The sequence below is a fragment of the Misgurnus anguillicaudatus genome, chromosome 25, assembly GCF_027580225.2.
Source record: "Misgurnus anguillicaudatus chromosome 25, ASM2758022v2, whole genome shotgun sequence".
Classification (NCBI taxonomy): domain Eukaryota; kingdom Metazoa; phylum Chordata; class Actinopteri; order Cypriniformes; family Cobitidae; genus Misgurnus; species Misgurnus anguillicaudatus.
This window is the reverse complement of record NC_073361.2, coordinates 20,758,811-20,774,881: the sequence shown is the minus strand read 5'-3', so window position 1 is coordinate 20,774,881 and position 16,071 is coordinate 20,758,811. Positions and strand designations below refer to the sequence as shown.

The 16,071-nt window shown below is 33.9% G+C and overlaps 1 protein-coding gene across 1 annotated transcript; it reads left to right on the top strand.

Annotated features, from left to right (window-relative positions):
• Positions 1–218: 218 nt before the first annotated feature.
• flt3 (fms related receptor tyrosine kinase 3) lies at positions 219–15,960 on the top strand. The gene is made up of 24 exons (XM_055182400.2): positions 219–428; positions 676–749; positions 1,038–1,180; positions 3,605–3,711; positions 3,850–3,967; positions 4,094–4,215; positions 4,484–4,605; positions 4,703–4,841; positions 5,057–5,234; positions 5,545–5,642; positions 5,755–5,860; positions 9,769–9,956; positions 11,544–11,632; positions 11,719–11,851; positions 11,950–12,054; positions 12,146–12,256; positions 12,467–12,623; positions 13,096–13,208; positions 13,659–13,774; positions 13,960–14,082; positions 14,340–14,451; positions 14,579–14,678; positions 14,911–15,016; positions 15,101–15,960. The coding sequence occupies exons 1-24, from the start codon at positions 401–403 to the stop codon at positions 15,269–15,271; spliced, it is 2,859 nt and encodes a 952-aa protein (XP_055038375.2). The 5' UTR covers positions 219–400; the 3' UTR covers positions 15,272–15,960.
• Positions 15,961–16,071: the final 111 nt, after the last annotated feature.

Here is a 16,071-nt window from a genome sequence, read left to right as displayed (position 1 = left end):
AATTTTGCATGTCAATGTGTGGCCTGAACGCAAAGTTTTCGTTTTCTGTAAGAATATTATCTAAATAAATATTTAGGAACTTGTGCTGGGAATAACAGGGTTAACTCAGGTAAATTCATCTCTTTATGGCATTAAAATGACTGCCGAAAACAACACGAATTCACCACAATTCAATGCAATGTAATTCTAAAAACGTAAAGTTGCTAAAAAGATTAAAATGACGCCGATCATTTCCATTTTCAGATCGACAGAAGTGATGTCATGCAAAAGTGCGCAAAGCCTTATTAAGAAGTGATGCGTTTTGTCACGCGTTGAATCGAAAGTCTTTGCTTATCTGTTTGCTCTCCATCCATTTCCTGACCAGACAGTCTCGGGGAAGAAACTGTAATGCATTCAAGCGATGCATTCAGAACAATCGCTTTTGGTGGGTAAGTCGGAAAAACAATTAGCCTACTGGGATTTATCCATCAATTATATTCACTGACCAAAACTAAACAATTGAATTAAATTGTTCATTTGAGCGCATTTGTTTTTTTTGTAATGCAACTGATTTATATTTATTAGTTTAAGAGTTTGGTTTATTACTAGACTAGTTTAAGAACTGTTTATTTTCAATTGTTTATTTTTCTCACACATTTATCGTCTATAATAACTATTTCTTGTCTTGCATCGAAGTTTTGTTCTTGCTGCAGTGTGGCACACAAAGCGGCTCTACACAGATATATCAACGCTGTGTTACTGATGAATCGGTAAAATCTTAATTAATTGATTTAATACTACAGAAATTTTAGTGTTCGCATAGTGCAATTTATTTCAAATCTGAATATATTATTTTCCATCTACAGTGTAAGAAAATAAAGCATCTAAAATAAAAGCAGAACTGATATCTTTACAAAAATTAGTAATGACCACTTCATGAATTTACTGTAATTCAGTTCTGTTCAGCAATCAAGTATAGATGGTGATACTGATGGCAGTGTGTTTATGAGGTTAGTCAGTAACCCTAAATTGACAATGTCTTTGCACATGTATTTCAGACTACAAGATGCATAGTGAACGAGACTGAGGTATTAAATGCTTACCCAGTTAAACAGGTTGTCATTGAGGGACAGATGGTGAAAGTTTACGTTGAATGTCAACAAAACAGCTCAGGAAAGTTGAGATGCCACTGCCACCAAAGGTGCGTGCTTGTGTGTTTTCATGATTGTTTATTAAAATTTGAATGGGTTTTCTTATACATTACCCATAATGTATAGTAGAACACTAAACTCTTGTTTAGTACAATGTCTATTTGAGTATGCATGTATATCCTGGATGGCATGTATGGCTAGATAAAGTGCAAAAGTCACAAAATAAATTAATAAGAGTAGTTTTAGGTCTTAGCAGTTTTATCTTATTTTAGACAGCTTAACTGGTTACCCATAGACAGAGAGTAGAGTCAAACATCTTAAAAGAGCTCTTTTATATCTTTATAACTATTTCTCAGGGTTTAATGAGAAACATAATACAAGGCATCTAATCTAATGAATGTTACATTATACAATTTTCAAAATATGTATGGGCGTAGGTCTTTTCAATCCTCAGGGGTTCTAGAGTGGAATAAGTTGCCTCTTAATATTAAAAGTATTATGAACAAGGGTAGTTTTAGCATGAACGTTAAAAGCTGGATATTAGGGTGTTTTAGACTATATGGATTATTTGTACATTTTATTGTGATTGTATTTTATTGTGTTTTGTATTCTGGAAAAGATTTTAAGATGATGTAGTGAATTTATTTGTAATGCCGATGCTCATGCTCCCTTTGCACTAGAAGTGAAGTTGTGTTCAGGGGCCACAATGGAAATAAGTTATGTTAAACTTTATTGTGTTATCTTTTTACAAATGTGTTTATTTCACTTTTTGTCCAATAAATCAAACCAAATCAAACCTGATATTCAGGATGTCAATTTTTATTTTATTAAACCAGGTTAAGGTCCCACTGAGATTATAAACCTCTTTAACAAGGGAGACCTGGCCAAGACAGGCATTCAGCCAGAATAAAAAAAACATAGTTGAACCACATCCAAACATAAAACACAAACACATACCATATCAGTGTTAGAGACAAGTTAAGTTAATAGCATCTACATCTTAGATAGTCAATTTTTATGTCATTCATTCTTTTCTTGAAAGCATTCAGGGAAATAAAAGTAAGCATTTTAAAATTAGTCTGCAGCAGATTCCAAGCAAAGGGTGCGGCATATATACGAAAAGCCCTTTTTCCGATTTCCGTACGGACATTAGGGATATCCAGCAAGACAAGATCCTGTGAGTGCAGAGAGTATTGTCCAACACTTTTAAACCTGATAAGATCACACAAGTAAAGTATTAGCTTATATATAAAGGTGTAACAGTGACAGAGCTTACGGGTAGTCAAGGCAGGCCAACCAACTCTTGAGTAAACCTCACAATGGTGAGTCAGAGCTTTACAGTTCATAATGAACCTCATGGAGGCATGGTATGCTGCGTCAAGCTGGGTGATTCTCACGAAAACTTGGTTTAAAAATGTCAAGCATGAAAATGTAAAAATTGCTTAAATTTACTTTTTTTCCCACCAGACATTGAAAAACAAAGTCTGGAGTAAATGGGAACATTAATATAAAAACTTTTACTTATCATTTAACACTTTTTGTAACATAATTAAAAAAATTATTCCTAAAAAATCTCATTACCGCAACAGTCAGAAAACATCAACACTGACATATTTTCAAAATGGCATGACAAACCTGAAAGAACATAATTTGGAGATTCTGCACATGCATTTAAAATCAAAGTATTATGCTTCTATTAATTCAATTAACATTTAATAAGCATCTGTTGCGGTAATGATAATCAAAATGTCGTGTAAGCATTCTGACAAGACAATATTTCAAATTAACTGTAAAAAATGATCTTACCTGGTAGCCATCTTGAAGTAACTGGTCCATGTGCTTGGTCACTCAAAATCAAACTTTATTAAAATTCTGTATGTGTGCTTAAACTGTTCTCAAAAAGTGTTGCGGAGGATGAGAACATCAGGCATGGACACATAATTTTCCAAATTTTTCTTCATTATTATTATACATGAATATTCAGTAAATATTTTTCCTGTCATCTAAAGTAGTCTAGCAAAACATCCATTTATTTTTTTCTTAATATTTTTGTGTTAATTTGATTAAATTACAACATAACGCATGTTCAAACACAGCCGGACACATTGCGGTAATGAGAATTTCGGCATAAAATGAGATAAAATGTACAATTATAAATTCTTATGTTGAAATCACACATTGTGCAAGCTAGAACACAGTATTGTGTTAGTTCTGATGCTTTTTAATGTTACTATATTACACATTTTAAAGCTAAAATCATTAGTGCCGTGGTGTTTCAATGGTTTCGTGAGAATCACCCAGCTATACTTAGCAGAGGCATGCATATATATAATAAATCACCAAAATCCAACCTAGATAAAAAGTAGCATCCACAAGTTGCTTTTTTACGTTAAAAGAAAAGCATAACTTATAACTCAATGACGACAGTTTAGACACTGGTTAAGATAACTCACTGATTCTTTGGTTGCCCACAGGATAAATTCAACAAGAAGTCCGTTACAGCACAATGTGAGAGATGAAAATGGAGCATACACTGTAATCTGTAGCAATTACAGTGTTAATGCAACTTGGTCACTACAAAGTAAGTCACTTAATACTTTTTAAAGGGAATAAATGTTTATCAATAAAGACTAGCAGTTTTCAAAGAAACTGGGATGCATTTATATGTGAACTAACCCTTCTTAAGTTGTTTTAATGTTTTACTCTTTGTTATTTCTAGAAAGGCCATCAGCCCCAGTTATCAAAGCTATGAAAATGCCAAGTCGTCACAATATGGTTCAGTTGGATTGTACGTCTGAGGAGAACCCAAAACCAAACATCAAGTGGAATACTGGCAGGTAACATAAAGGTGTAATATGTTACCTTTACAAATACTGATTCTGCTGTTTACTATCTCACTATAAGGGTTAACTGTTCTAAGTAAATCTGTGATCCGATTGTTTTTGTTTTCTCTTCTGTAAAAGTCCGGAAAAGTGCAATGTAAAATATAAAGGCGAGAGCACTGTATTGAGCTGCCCGGGTAAAAATATGACGTGCTGTGCCAGTAATTCTCTGGGTGAGGAATGTTCTGCGGTTCATGATTATGGTATGTATATATATATATATATATATTTTTTTTACCATATATATTTTATGAAGTGAAATATAAAGTGAAATCAAAATAAGTCAGAAAAACTAAAACACATTTTTACAAATGTACTTCAAAAATTTAGAAAACAAAACTAATACGAAAGCCATGTAAACAAATGTAAACTACTTTAAAAGAAATTGAAAATATTGAAAATAAAATAGAAATGTAACATTTAAAACTGCAATAATCCTAAACTTTGGAAGTTTTGTTGGTTTTCTTTCAGATTTAAACAGTGTGGACAAACAAAAGGATCAGATTTTCCTCAGATCTGGTCAGTCACTGCTACTCCGATGCAAAATGGAATCAAGTGACCCTAAACTGAAATGGTTCTTCAATAACACAGCAGTAAGATGTGAATATAACCATAAAGAAGTATATGATCATGTTTTTTACTTTGACCTTTTTGCTAATGTTTGCCCATATTTTCATGCCCCTTATTTAGGTCCAAGGATGTGTTTCATATCATTGGGAAAATTGGATGGAACACTTATCTATTCCAAGGGTTAATGTGGGACATAGTGGAGAGTACATTTGCAAATCTAATAGCATCCATAGTGTGAATGTCCATGTCAAGGTGTTTGGTGAGTAAATAACACAGCCTTTTTTATTTAAAAAAAACTTAACCCATGTGAACAGAATTACAGAAAGCATTTAGAAAAATTACTTGAATTGCTTATGTACGACATAATATAAGATGTACGACATCAAAATATATATGATATATTGGGCAGGTGATAATGATCCTTTGTGATATAAGTTTTTTACTTTAATTTTAATGTCAATTCTTGCTTGATAGAACATGACCAAATCGACATATTGCAATTGAATGAGAACAACAGCATACCTGTACAAAATAAGACAAGCTTCTGCTTCCAGGCTCAGGTTTTCTCCCACCCTAAAGTTCAGTGCCAGTGGATTACACCAAATAAATCTAAAATTAAATGTGAAGAGACAAATTATTCTAATTATACCAGGTACATTTATCATGCCCTTATTCATTTGAATCAAACAAGACTTTTAAAGATAAATGTGTTTCACGATGCCATAGAAAAACCATTTCTGGCTGAACAACTGTTCTGTTTCAAAATATTGTATTTGTAGTGAAAGGGAGTTTTTAGATTATATAAATGTATGAAAGAAATGGTTATTTGAAGAACCTTTGACTGAATGGTTCTTCTCTGGCGTCGCTGTGAAGAACCTTTTAAGCACCTTTATTTTTAAGAGTGAAACTTTAAAGTAAGAGTGCTTTATTGTCTTTGCTTATAACATTTATTCTCTGTTCAGTACTTTTAAGTTGTGCAATCCTGAATCAGGCGAGTATCAAATGAAACTAGACACTGAAGAATATAGTGTCATAAGGAATTTATCTCTTTGCATATCAGGTGAGTGATCAGAAACAGTTTGGCATTATAGATGATTGTGCAATTAACAATGAAGATATGGTAGATGTTAAAACATATTTTTAAGTTAAATATGCAATGCATTCCTTTGCAGATATTCCTAAAATAAATATAGACAAAAACTCAAGCAGTATCACTTGCACGACTCAAAGCTCCACAACAACAGCTCTATCTTGGAAGATCTGCCCATCACCTGATAAGTAAGTTAACTATAACATACAAAAAAAAATGCGTATAAAATATTTAAACAAATTTATCCCGATTTTATTACTGGATATATGAAAAATTGTTTTGGTCTTTGATGCTGATTGGTCAATATCCATGCATTATTTGCATAAAGGAAAGATTTAACCCTGCTTACCCTTTAACCTAAATGCTGCTACTGCTATTTCTAATATTTACTACATGTGGTAAAAACCAAGACTATGTGTTATATTAATTCATGTATTTAAAGGAATAATTCATATATTCTGTCATAATTTACTCGCCCTTGTGTTGTTGTAAACCTGTATGAGTTTCTTTATTCTGTTGAACACAAAATAATATATTTTGATCATAGATTGTAAGCACACTGTTAACGGTACCCATTAACTTCCATAGTATTTGTTTTTCCTACTATGGAAGTCAATGTGTACACTCTAAAAAATAAAACATTGAATCAACAAAAAAAAATATGTTAACCTTTTCCACTAGAATTTTTGACTTAAGACTGCTTGCAGAATTACATTAATTCAAAGTGATGTTTTGAGTTTGGTGAATTACCTTTTATGCCACAATAAAACGCGTATTTAAGTTGATCCAACACAATGTTTTAAGTAAGGTGAAGTAGCTTTTAGGCCACAATGAAACACATTTTTAAGTAATATGAACTTAATTATTTTCAACATGAATGCAAGTAATAAAGTTGATCTAACATAATATTTTAAGTTAGATGAAGAAGTTTTTGCCCATAATAAAACACATTTCTAAGTCACATGAACTTAATTATGGTTGATCTCTACAAGAGTTAAGATGAGCCCTGCCTATAATAAAGACATTTTCCTGTGTTTCCCAGTAGACACCAGTAATGATCAGATTTTTTTTTAATCGGTTGTGATATTATGCATCCTGTACACAAAATGTTTTACATGTTTCAATCATTTTTAGTAAATGGTGAATAATGTTCAAGAAGAACTCTGGTGAATTTAAACATTGAGCTCATTTATTTGTAAATTTGGAGTGCTGTCAGTACACAGAACAATTACAAAAATCTGTGTTGCCTACACTGTGTAATCCTCTTTTTAAAATTTGCACCTTGTCGACTTCAACGGAGCCAGTTTTAAACCTGCTTTTAGCCTCTTAACATCCTTGATATGACATTTCAAGTGCCCAGCTTTTTTGAGTGATTACCTTAAGTGTGAACCTCGGCGAATCCGACTGCGGCAGATGTGAAAAACATGAACAAAAGTGATGCTTATTCAGCCACCGTACATGCCTGTATTTTCTTCCTGTTTTCAGTCAAAGTCCACAGTAGTCGATTGTCGAGTTCACGGGCATCCGAGTCTCCACCGTAGCTTAGTCACACGTGGGATTTGAACAATCGACTACTGTGGACTTAAATCGAAAACAGGATGTAAATACAGATATGTGGCTGGCTGAATTAACATCAATTTTATACATATTTTTCACATCTACTGCAGTCAGATTCACTGTGTTCACTATTGAGGGAATCACTCATAATGGCTGGGCACTTAAAATGTCACATCAAGGATGTTAAGAGGCTAAAAGCAGGTTTAAAACTGGCCCCGTTGAAGTTAACAGGGGGCAAATTTTAAAACGAGCATAACACTGTGTAGGCAAGACCGATATTTGTTGTTGTTCTTTGTATTGACACACACACACACACACACACACACACACACACACACACACACACACACACACACATACACAATAAAGTGACCTCGATAAGTATCAGAACTGTAAAGACAAGGTTTTTCTGTTTGCTGTGGAGACCAGAAATTGGTAAGATAAATATCAGTATGTCAGAAGCTTAGAATGTCATATTTTATTAACCTTTGTTTGTTTCAAAACATACATGCTTTAACAACAAAGAACAACCGCATTAAATGCTGACTTATGTGTATTGTACACAAATGCACATAAGTGAATCAAACTGATCCTACACATTTAATGCTTTTCATGTGTAAACAATCAGGACACAGCTTAGTGCCCATTAAAATAATGTGACAGATTCTGTACTCATGTTCATCTTTTAATGTTAAGACATTTCTTGACTCCACAACAAAGAGAAGAATACTTATGAAGGGTACAGTATGTGTAAAACTGCAACATACACAAACAGTACAAAAAATAATACAAACACAGAATAGACAAGCATTACAAATTAACAAATTAACTTTAGTCTAAATGTTGATGTAGCTTATAGCTGAAATATCACACAAGTAAACTGACAACAGTTTTGCATATGTATAAAGTTGGAGCCTCCTAAGATGGTCTAAGGACATTGACAGTTTACATAAAAATGATTTTAGACAAAACTCATGTTTTCATACGTTGTCATGTCACGTGTGTTTTGTGAGAATCACTTACATCATACAGTACATTATGCAGCGAATCAGATGTCAATCATCGATGGATTTTCTTCAATCTGTGCTACAGTGTTTCTGGAGGTTGCACGCGTTTAACTGTGTTTGACGACGAACAGGACTCGCGCGTATGTAATGGCGGGTACATGTGTGAAGTTTTGCTTTTAGTTAAAAGATTGTTAAATTCATTTCCACGTCACCCAACACTGGTTATATTCTGCGTGTTTCTACATAGGTTACGAGTAAAACAGCTTCGGACGATTCCGTTTGTGCAGCGATCTGAACAATTCATTCAAACTGTTTCGCGAACCAAATTAAAACGTTTGGCCCATTCGCTTTGTAAAGAATCGACTCAAAAGACTCATTTATTTGCAACACTTTGTAAGGAATCGACTCAAACGAGTCATTAATTCGCGAATGCGCCAGAAACATAAGATAGCAAATTAAAAATAAAATACAAATTTCGTAATTAATTAAAATACAGTAACGAAGGAACGCTGCATAGTGTAAACGAAGTAAAAGTACATTTTTTTCCACCTCGGAAGGGCAACTTGAGTCGAGACTCGAGAAGGGCATATATGGGCAGTTGCCCGGGCAACCTGAGCAACCCCCCTGTGCACGTCCCTGAATTATTTATCACACTAACTGTCTTAACATAAATATGAGCTTATAAACCTTTATTAATGAAATATTGTTCCTCAAATACATTCTCAACAGACAAAAAGAGCATGCAGTCAAAGTTTTTCTGTTGAAAAAATGGAATTCATAGGGCCTTGAACGACCGTTAGCTACTGCAGGCTAACGTTAACTAACTTTACCTCAGCAAACAGAATATAAACACTGCTCAAATCTCAGTATTAGGTTATAGTACATGTTATCACTAATAGAATCCTGAGTGCAAATATGTGCAATTAAGCATAAAATTACTTACCATTCATCACCACATTACACTTCAACGAGTTTCAGCTGTGGCACCACAATCGTATCCTTGAACATGGCGCGGAAACTGTGGGCCGGCCATTCACACGTCATCAAATAGTATTTTACATTAACAGAACTTAAAATTAAATTATTTTTGATTAACTGAAAATGTTAAATTCAGACAAGTCATGATAATACATTTAATCAATAGGCATAATTTATGTGTCATCCTAGCTCGATAAAATAACAATCACAAGTAAAAAGTCTAACAGTATCTCTGAACTTGATTTTTTATTTCACAACAATGTATATATTTAAGTAATGACTAAAGGTCGTCTGAATTACTTTTTAGAGTGTACCATCAACTGTGTGCTTGCCATCATTTATCAAAATATCTTCTTTTGTGTTCAACATGAGAGTGAGAAAATGTTGATACAATTTTCATTTTTGGGTGAACTATCCCTTTAATAACACACTTGAGACGGTACCATATGTGAATAGGTAAAGTGGTCATGTCTAGCAATGGCTTTCAGCTGTGACTATATTTACAATAAAGCAATAAATACAGTAAATTATGTTGTATTCTCTTAATATTACAGATGTACTAATCCTGAAGACTGGAAAGAGATTCCCGCTGCTCTATCCGAGTTCCCGGATGCAGATCGGTTCTGTGAGAAGAATATTGTATTTGTACGACCACGTTCTAACAATGAGAACCATCATATAAAATGTTGCATAACTAATCTTGCTGGAAGTCACTGCAGTAACCAAATACTACTACAGACATGTGAGTTAAGACCCAAACCCAACATATTTGGGTGTGCTTAGTTTATTTAATCCAGGGCCCGTATGTATAAAACATCTCAGAAATGCTCTTAAGAATAGTCTTAAACTATGACTTAAGTGTCAAAAAATTCTTAGTAAGGAGTAGGACCAGTCTGAGAATAGGAGACGTTTATAAAGAAGCTGAAAGCAACTTTCAGTAAAGTGTAAGATTCATTCTTAAGTGCTGACTTAAGTGCCGCAAACTGAGGACTACAATGATTTTAACCTAAAATGGCCGCCATTAACCTCTGAATCAGCCAATAGAAAGCCAGCAATGTTACACAGTCACAACAGCATGTGACACAATAAATTCATGGATCATGAAGACATTACAATTATATTAGTATTTTAATTTAAATTTGCTTCAAGAAATGTTTAACAATATTACAAATAAGTACATGCATTTATTTTACACAATTTTGCACTATTTTAATTAAGTTTCAACATGTTAATGAAATATACAAACGTAATGCTATTTAAAAACATGATGAATCATTGATATCATTGATAAAATGATATCATTTTGATTTCACTCACAAGCTGTTAATAAAGAAAGACTAAAGTTTGCAAATACTTAAAAAAAATACTTTGATGAAAAGATGATCAAGTTAAGTTGGATTTCTCCACTTAAACACAATTGTAATTTATGCCATCTTTTCACTTTCACCTTAGGCCTGCTCACTGCTAACATTGCTAACATTATGTTTTGGGTCAGGGTTTTATACTCTATTAATATCACTTTACATGTAATGGTGTTACTGCAAGCTTGTACTTTTTTTGGGTTAATAATGCTATTGTAGATTTTATTTTATGGTTTTTTATTTACCTGTCATAAACTGTAAAACATAAAAGCGACTCTACTTAAAAAATGTAAAGAATTGGTAACACCTAATATTTTAACATTTTTAACTTTAATTATTTCACTAAAATTAGAAAATTTAAAGTTGATAAAACATCATATTTTTTAGGCCTTATCAATAATTTGATCCAACTTTAACTTTTTACAGTGTAGATTATGCAAATTGTTTATACCATTTAAGTATGCTGTATTGATAATCCCTTGGTACTGTGCGAGCACTTGAAGAAGTTTTACTACATATTATCCATTTTATTCTGTATATTATATTGTGTAATATAATATACATTGTATAAAAAACCCTATACTCTTTATACTTCATAATGTTATATTAATTCTACTGTCTATATACTACTAACGTGTAATTTACTGTAAATTTGCTGCTTTGCAACAATGCAACGAGAAATTTGTCAAAAGTGCTTTAGAAATACATTTGAATTAAAGCAATTCTAACACATTCTTTGTTGTAAAGTGCATGATGTCCGCCTCTCTGCTGTCCTCTTGTCACTCTTAAGAGACCTCTCCAGCTCTCTTAAATAATTTAGGAGCTAAGACCTAGTCTTCACACTTAGGAGGCTTTATAAATCAAACTTATTCTTAAGTCTTAGAATTTTGACACACTTAAGACTAAAATTTTACTCTGAGCGGCTTTATACATATGAGCCCAGATTTGTTACTCTGTTACCCCTGCAGACTCCTACACTGAATTCATCATCTGCTTTGCTGTCATGATTGTACTTCTTATGATCATCATCGCCTTAATCATCTTCATCAAAGTAAAGGTAAACCCTCACCTCTGTCTAATACACACTGACGGACACATTCAAACACCCGAATCAAACCATTCCTCATTTGTCACACCTCACAGAAGCCTGTGTACGAGTGTCAGATCCAGATGATCCAGATGGTAGGACCTAATGATAACGATTACATATATATCGACTTCAGGGACTTTAAGTATGATCTTAAATGGGAGTTTCCAAGAGAAAATCTAGAACTTGGTAATATTTCAGATTTTAATTTAAAAAGTATATCAGTTCTGCTGCAGAAAAAAAGCCCACTGGACGTATAAATTACTATTAATGAGTGTTGTCTGTAGGGCAAACGCTGGGATCTGGTGCTTTTGGGATGGTCGTGCAGGCTACGGCATATGGGATCAGCAAGCCCGGAGTGTCTATTCAAGTAGCAGTAAAGATGTTAAAGGGTAAGTATGACTAACATGAATGACTCTAAAACAATTAAGTACATGAATTGTATTCGAGAGCTGTGTATTGTTTATTTATGCTTTTAAACAGACAAGCACCAGGCAGTGGAGAAAGAGGCTCTGATGTCGGAACTGAAAATGTTGACTTACATTGGACACCATGAAAATATCGTCAACTTGCTCGGGGCTTGCACAGGCACAGGTAGGATTTGGAAATTATGTGCAAGGCACCTAAGCTTGCATTATTACACAGATCTCTGCAAAGATCTGGTCGATTGCGGCATTCAGCATACATTTTATAAAATAAAAAATATATTTTATATCAAATATTGTCTCCTATGTGCTATTATTTATTTAAGATAAAATGACTTTCAGAATTAATTCTAATGGTACTGTTTGGTGATATCCGCAGGCCCTATTTACCTGATTTTCCAATACTGCTGTAATGGAGATCTCCTGAACTATCTAAAGTGCAACAGGGAGCACTTTCACAAATATCTGACCGATGCTTTCAACAGGGACAGATTCAGAGGCCTCTACCACAACTTCCAGCAGAAGAGAAACTCCAGGTATAAGTGTCCACAAAGAAGTGACTTACATCTGTGGCCTTTTAGACAAACAAAAACCTCTTATGGGGAACAGAGGGAAATGAAGATATGATGCTTAAGGGGAACCATGACTCTGAAAGTATACACAAATGAATAAACCAGTCATGCAGTTTAAAGGGGACATTTAAGATGTAAAATAAATCGTATGTGAAGTTCTAGCTCAAAATACCATATAGATAATTTATTATAGCATGTTAAAATTGCCACCTTGTAGGTGTGAGCAAAAATGTGCTGTTTTTGGGTGTGTCCTTTTAAATGCAAATGCACTGATGTGGTTGGATAGTGCAGATTAAGGGGCAGAATTATTATAATAAGCTCCCCTTCTGACATCACAAGGGGAACCAAATTTCAATTACCTATTTTTTCACATGCTTGCAGAAAATGGTTTACCAAAAGTGTTTACTGTGTTTTTCTTCTTGATGTACCACCACAGTGAGTTCGTTGGGTCCAACGACAACCCATGCATGCACATAATGCCCGAAACCAAAGATCAGGAGCATGAGGCTCTACTCAGTCCCAGCATCAGCTCAGTGTCTACTACTGAAGGTATGTGGAGAAAGAAAGAATTAAACATTTAAGAGGGTCCATTTTGTGTTTAAGGGGCGGTTTCGCAGACAGGGCTCAGACTAAAATGCATGTGAAAACAGCTGACATAACTTACAATATATATATGCCACTGTTAAGTCTCAAGATGCACACCAGTAATGTTTTTTGTAAGCTATGTTTGTAAAAAAAACTTAAATGTCATAAAATGACTAAGCTCTAGTTCTGGCTTAAATTAAACCATGTCCGAGAAACCGCCCCTTAGTGTAGTAAGTCGATCATTGTCCTATAATAAACCCCACATATGATCGGGAGCAAAAAAGGACTTTAAAAGTAAAATTGATCTTCTGTGCACGTAGTATGTATGCCGATTGTAATATATCATAATTGCTGGTTTATTTATAACAAAAAAAAAACATTATTTCTTGTTACATCTGTGTTTTCAATTTACAGAAATACTCAAATGTGACAGTGAACAAGAAGAGGAACTGCAAAGTCTCACGTATGACGACCTTCTAAGTTTCTCTTTTCAAGTTGCAAAGGGCATGGAGTTCCTGTCGGCTAAAAACGTAAACCAAATTTTCTGATTATAAGACCTCTATATTGTATTTCCTGCCAATCCACAGAGCTTTAATAAACTTATGCTCATGCTATCTCTGAAGATGTTTGCAATGCATAAAGACACTTAGCATAAGCAAAAAATAAAAATGCTTAATTTTGTGACAAGTATTACTAAGTAGTTATCTCCCTACAGTGCATCCACAGGGACTTGGCAGCCAGAAACATTTTGGTGACACAGGGTAGACGGGTGAAGATTGGTGACTTTGGCCTTGCTCGAGACATTGAAAGTGACTCCAACTATGTTGTGAGAGGAAATGTAAGTATCAAATAAATGTGATAATATTGTCTTAAATATGTAATCTAGTCTGTAAAAACCACTATTTAAGGAACCTTGTGTGAAAATATAACCTTTATATCTTTAATATTGACTGAGTAAGATCATGTCAAAGATTAAAATCAAAGTTTTATGCTCCTTATCTCATAAATAGATTGAGACTTTAACCTAGATTTCACAGACAGGGTCACATATGGTCTTAGTTTAGTATCATAATGGTTTACATTACATCTTTGCAGGTACGTTTGCCGGTGAAGTGGATGGCTCCTGAGAGTATTTTTAAAGGGGTGTACACCATGCAAAGTGATGTCTGGGCCTATGGCATTCTGCTATGGGAAATCTTTTCTCTAGGTGTCTTTCTCATTCTGTCTTTTTATGATCTTTTAGCACGCAGATGCTAAAATTACACGTTTTTATAGCAGATTAAACATGTAAAACCACACGATTATTATACTCACTAGGTATTCATTTCTAATAGGAGTGACTCCATATCCTGGTGTACCTGTAAATAGCTCATTTTACAGAATGATTGAAAGTGGATATCACATGGAGCAGCCCTATTATGCATTGGAATCCATGTAAGTGCATCTTTTGTTAACCAAAATCCAACATAACTATTAATGCACATTTTTATTTTTTGTTTGTAAAAGATTAAAAACAACACAATGTACATACAACATCTATTTTACATTACAAAAGCTATACTATTAATAATATAAATCAATGTATTGTGCATTTTTGTTGAAATACATGTGGGAAAATAATGCTGGAGAATGATTTAAACATGTTACCCGTTTCACATTCATTTAGATACCAGGTAATGTGTCGCTGCTGGTCACTCGATCCTGCAGATCGTCCTTGTTTCTCCAAGCTTGTGGCCTTTATGAACAAAGAGCTGGCTGATCTGGAAGAGAGGGTGACTTTTATGTGACCATTATTCAAATGCTATGACATGGTTGGTAGAAAAGTACTGCACACTTACTGTGATATCTGTCTACAGCTTTATTACAACTTTGAAGAATACTGCTACAATAACGCAATATACCAGAATGCACCGGTGACCCCTGATGCTTCATCGGAGTGCCAGTCATCTCCGGTGAGCACAGACAATGCGGATGAAAGCAAAGCCGTGGAGGATCCTGGATCAGTGAGAACAGAACCTGATGTGTAAAAGTTGGAGATTAGGCCTGGTGTCAGAAAACGTTGCGTTCAGGTTGTGCTTTTATATAGAAGGGAACTGCAGTCATACTTTTATGTACATGTTTACTACCAAATAGTATTTTCTGCATTTAGGCCTATTAACTTAAGCTCTTCGTCAGTATATATATCGTGTAGAACACATCAGTGTGTAAACATTGAAATTATTTACTAATAAAGTATGTTGCTTTATGCAGTCAGCTGCTATTTATATAAAAACCTGCTTTAGCAGATCAAGGACAAATGTTTTTTATAAAGGATGTTTTGTTATAAAGGATTTTTGCAGCATTAATTTAGCAGACAAGTATGAAATTTCTCTTTTTTCATAACAAAAACTTAAATTTTTCATTATATTTATTCACTATTTTGTTTTAACAATTAATGTAATATTATTTATCACGTGATAAGGATGTTATTCTTTATAAGATTGTGGTTGTTATGTGACAAAAATGTAATTTCCACGTTTGTATATTTTTAGAAACCAAAAATGCATTAGTTTAGTATAAAGTATTTCAGTATGTGCATAATTTTGAGCATTATTTTTCTTTTTGTTGCCTATGATGTAGCACTGTTTCAAACAAACCATTTTTCTTCAATTCCTCAACTCATGTAATACAGTATGCAACAAAGCAAATAAAACAGTACATTTGTATGTCAAAAACTGTGCGTCATGTATTTTTATCTTTTAAGGTGTACAGTGTTAAGACTTAATCTACAGAGGGTGGCGCCACAGTGCGTAAACTCAGTGGCATTACGCACTCTCCTTGAAAACAT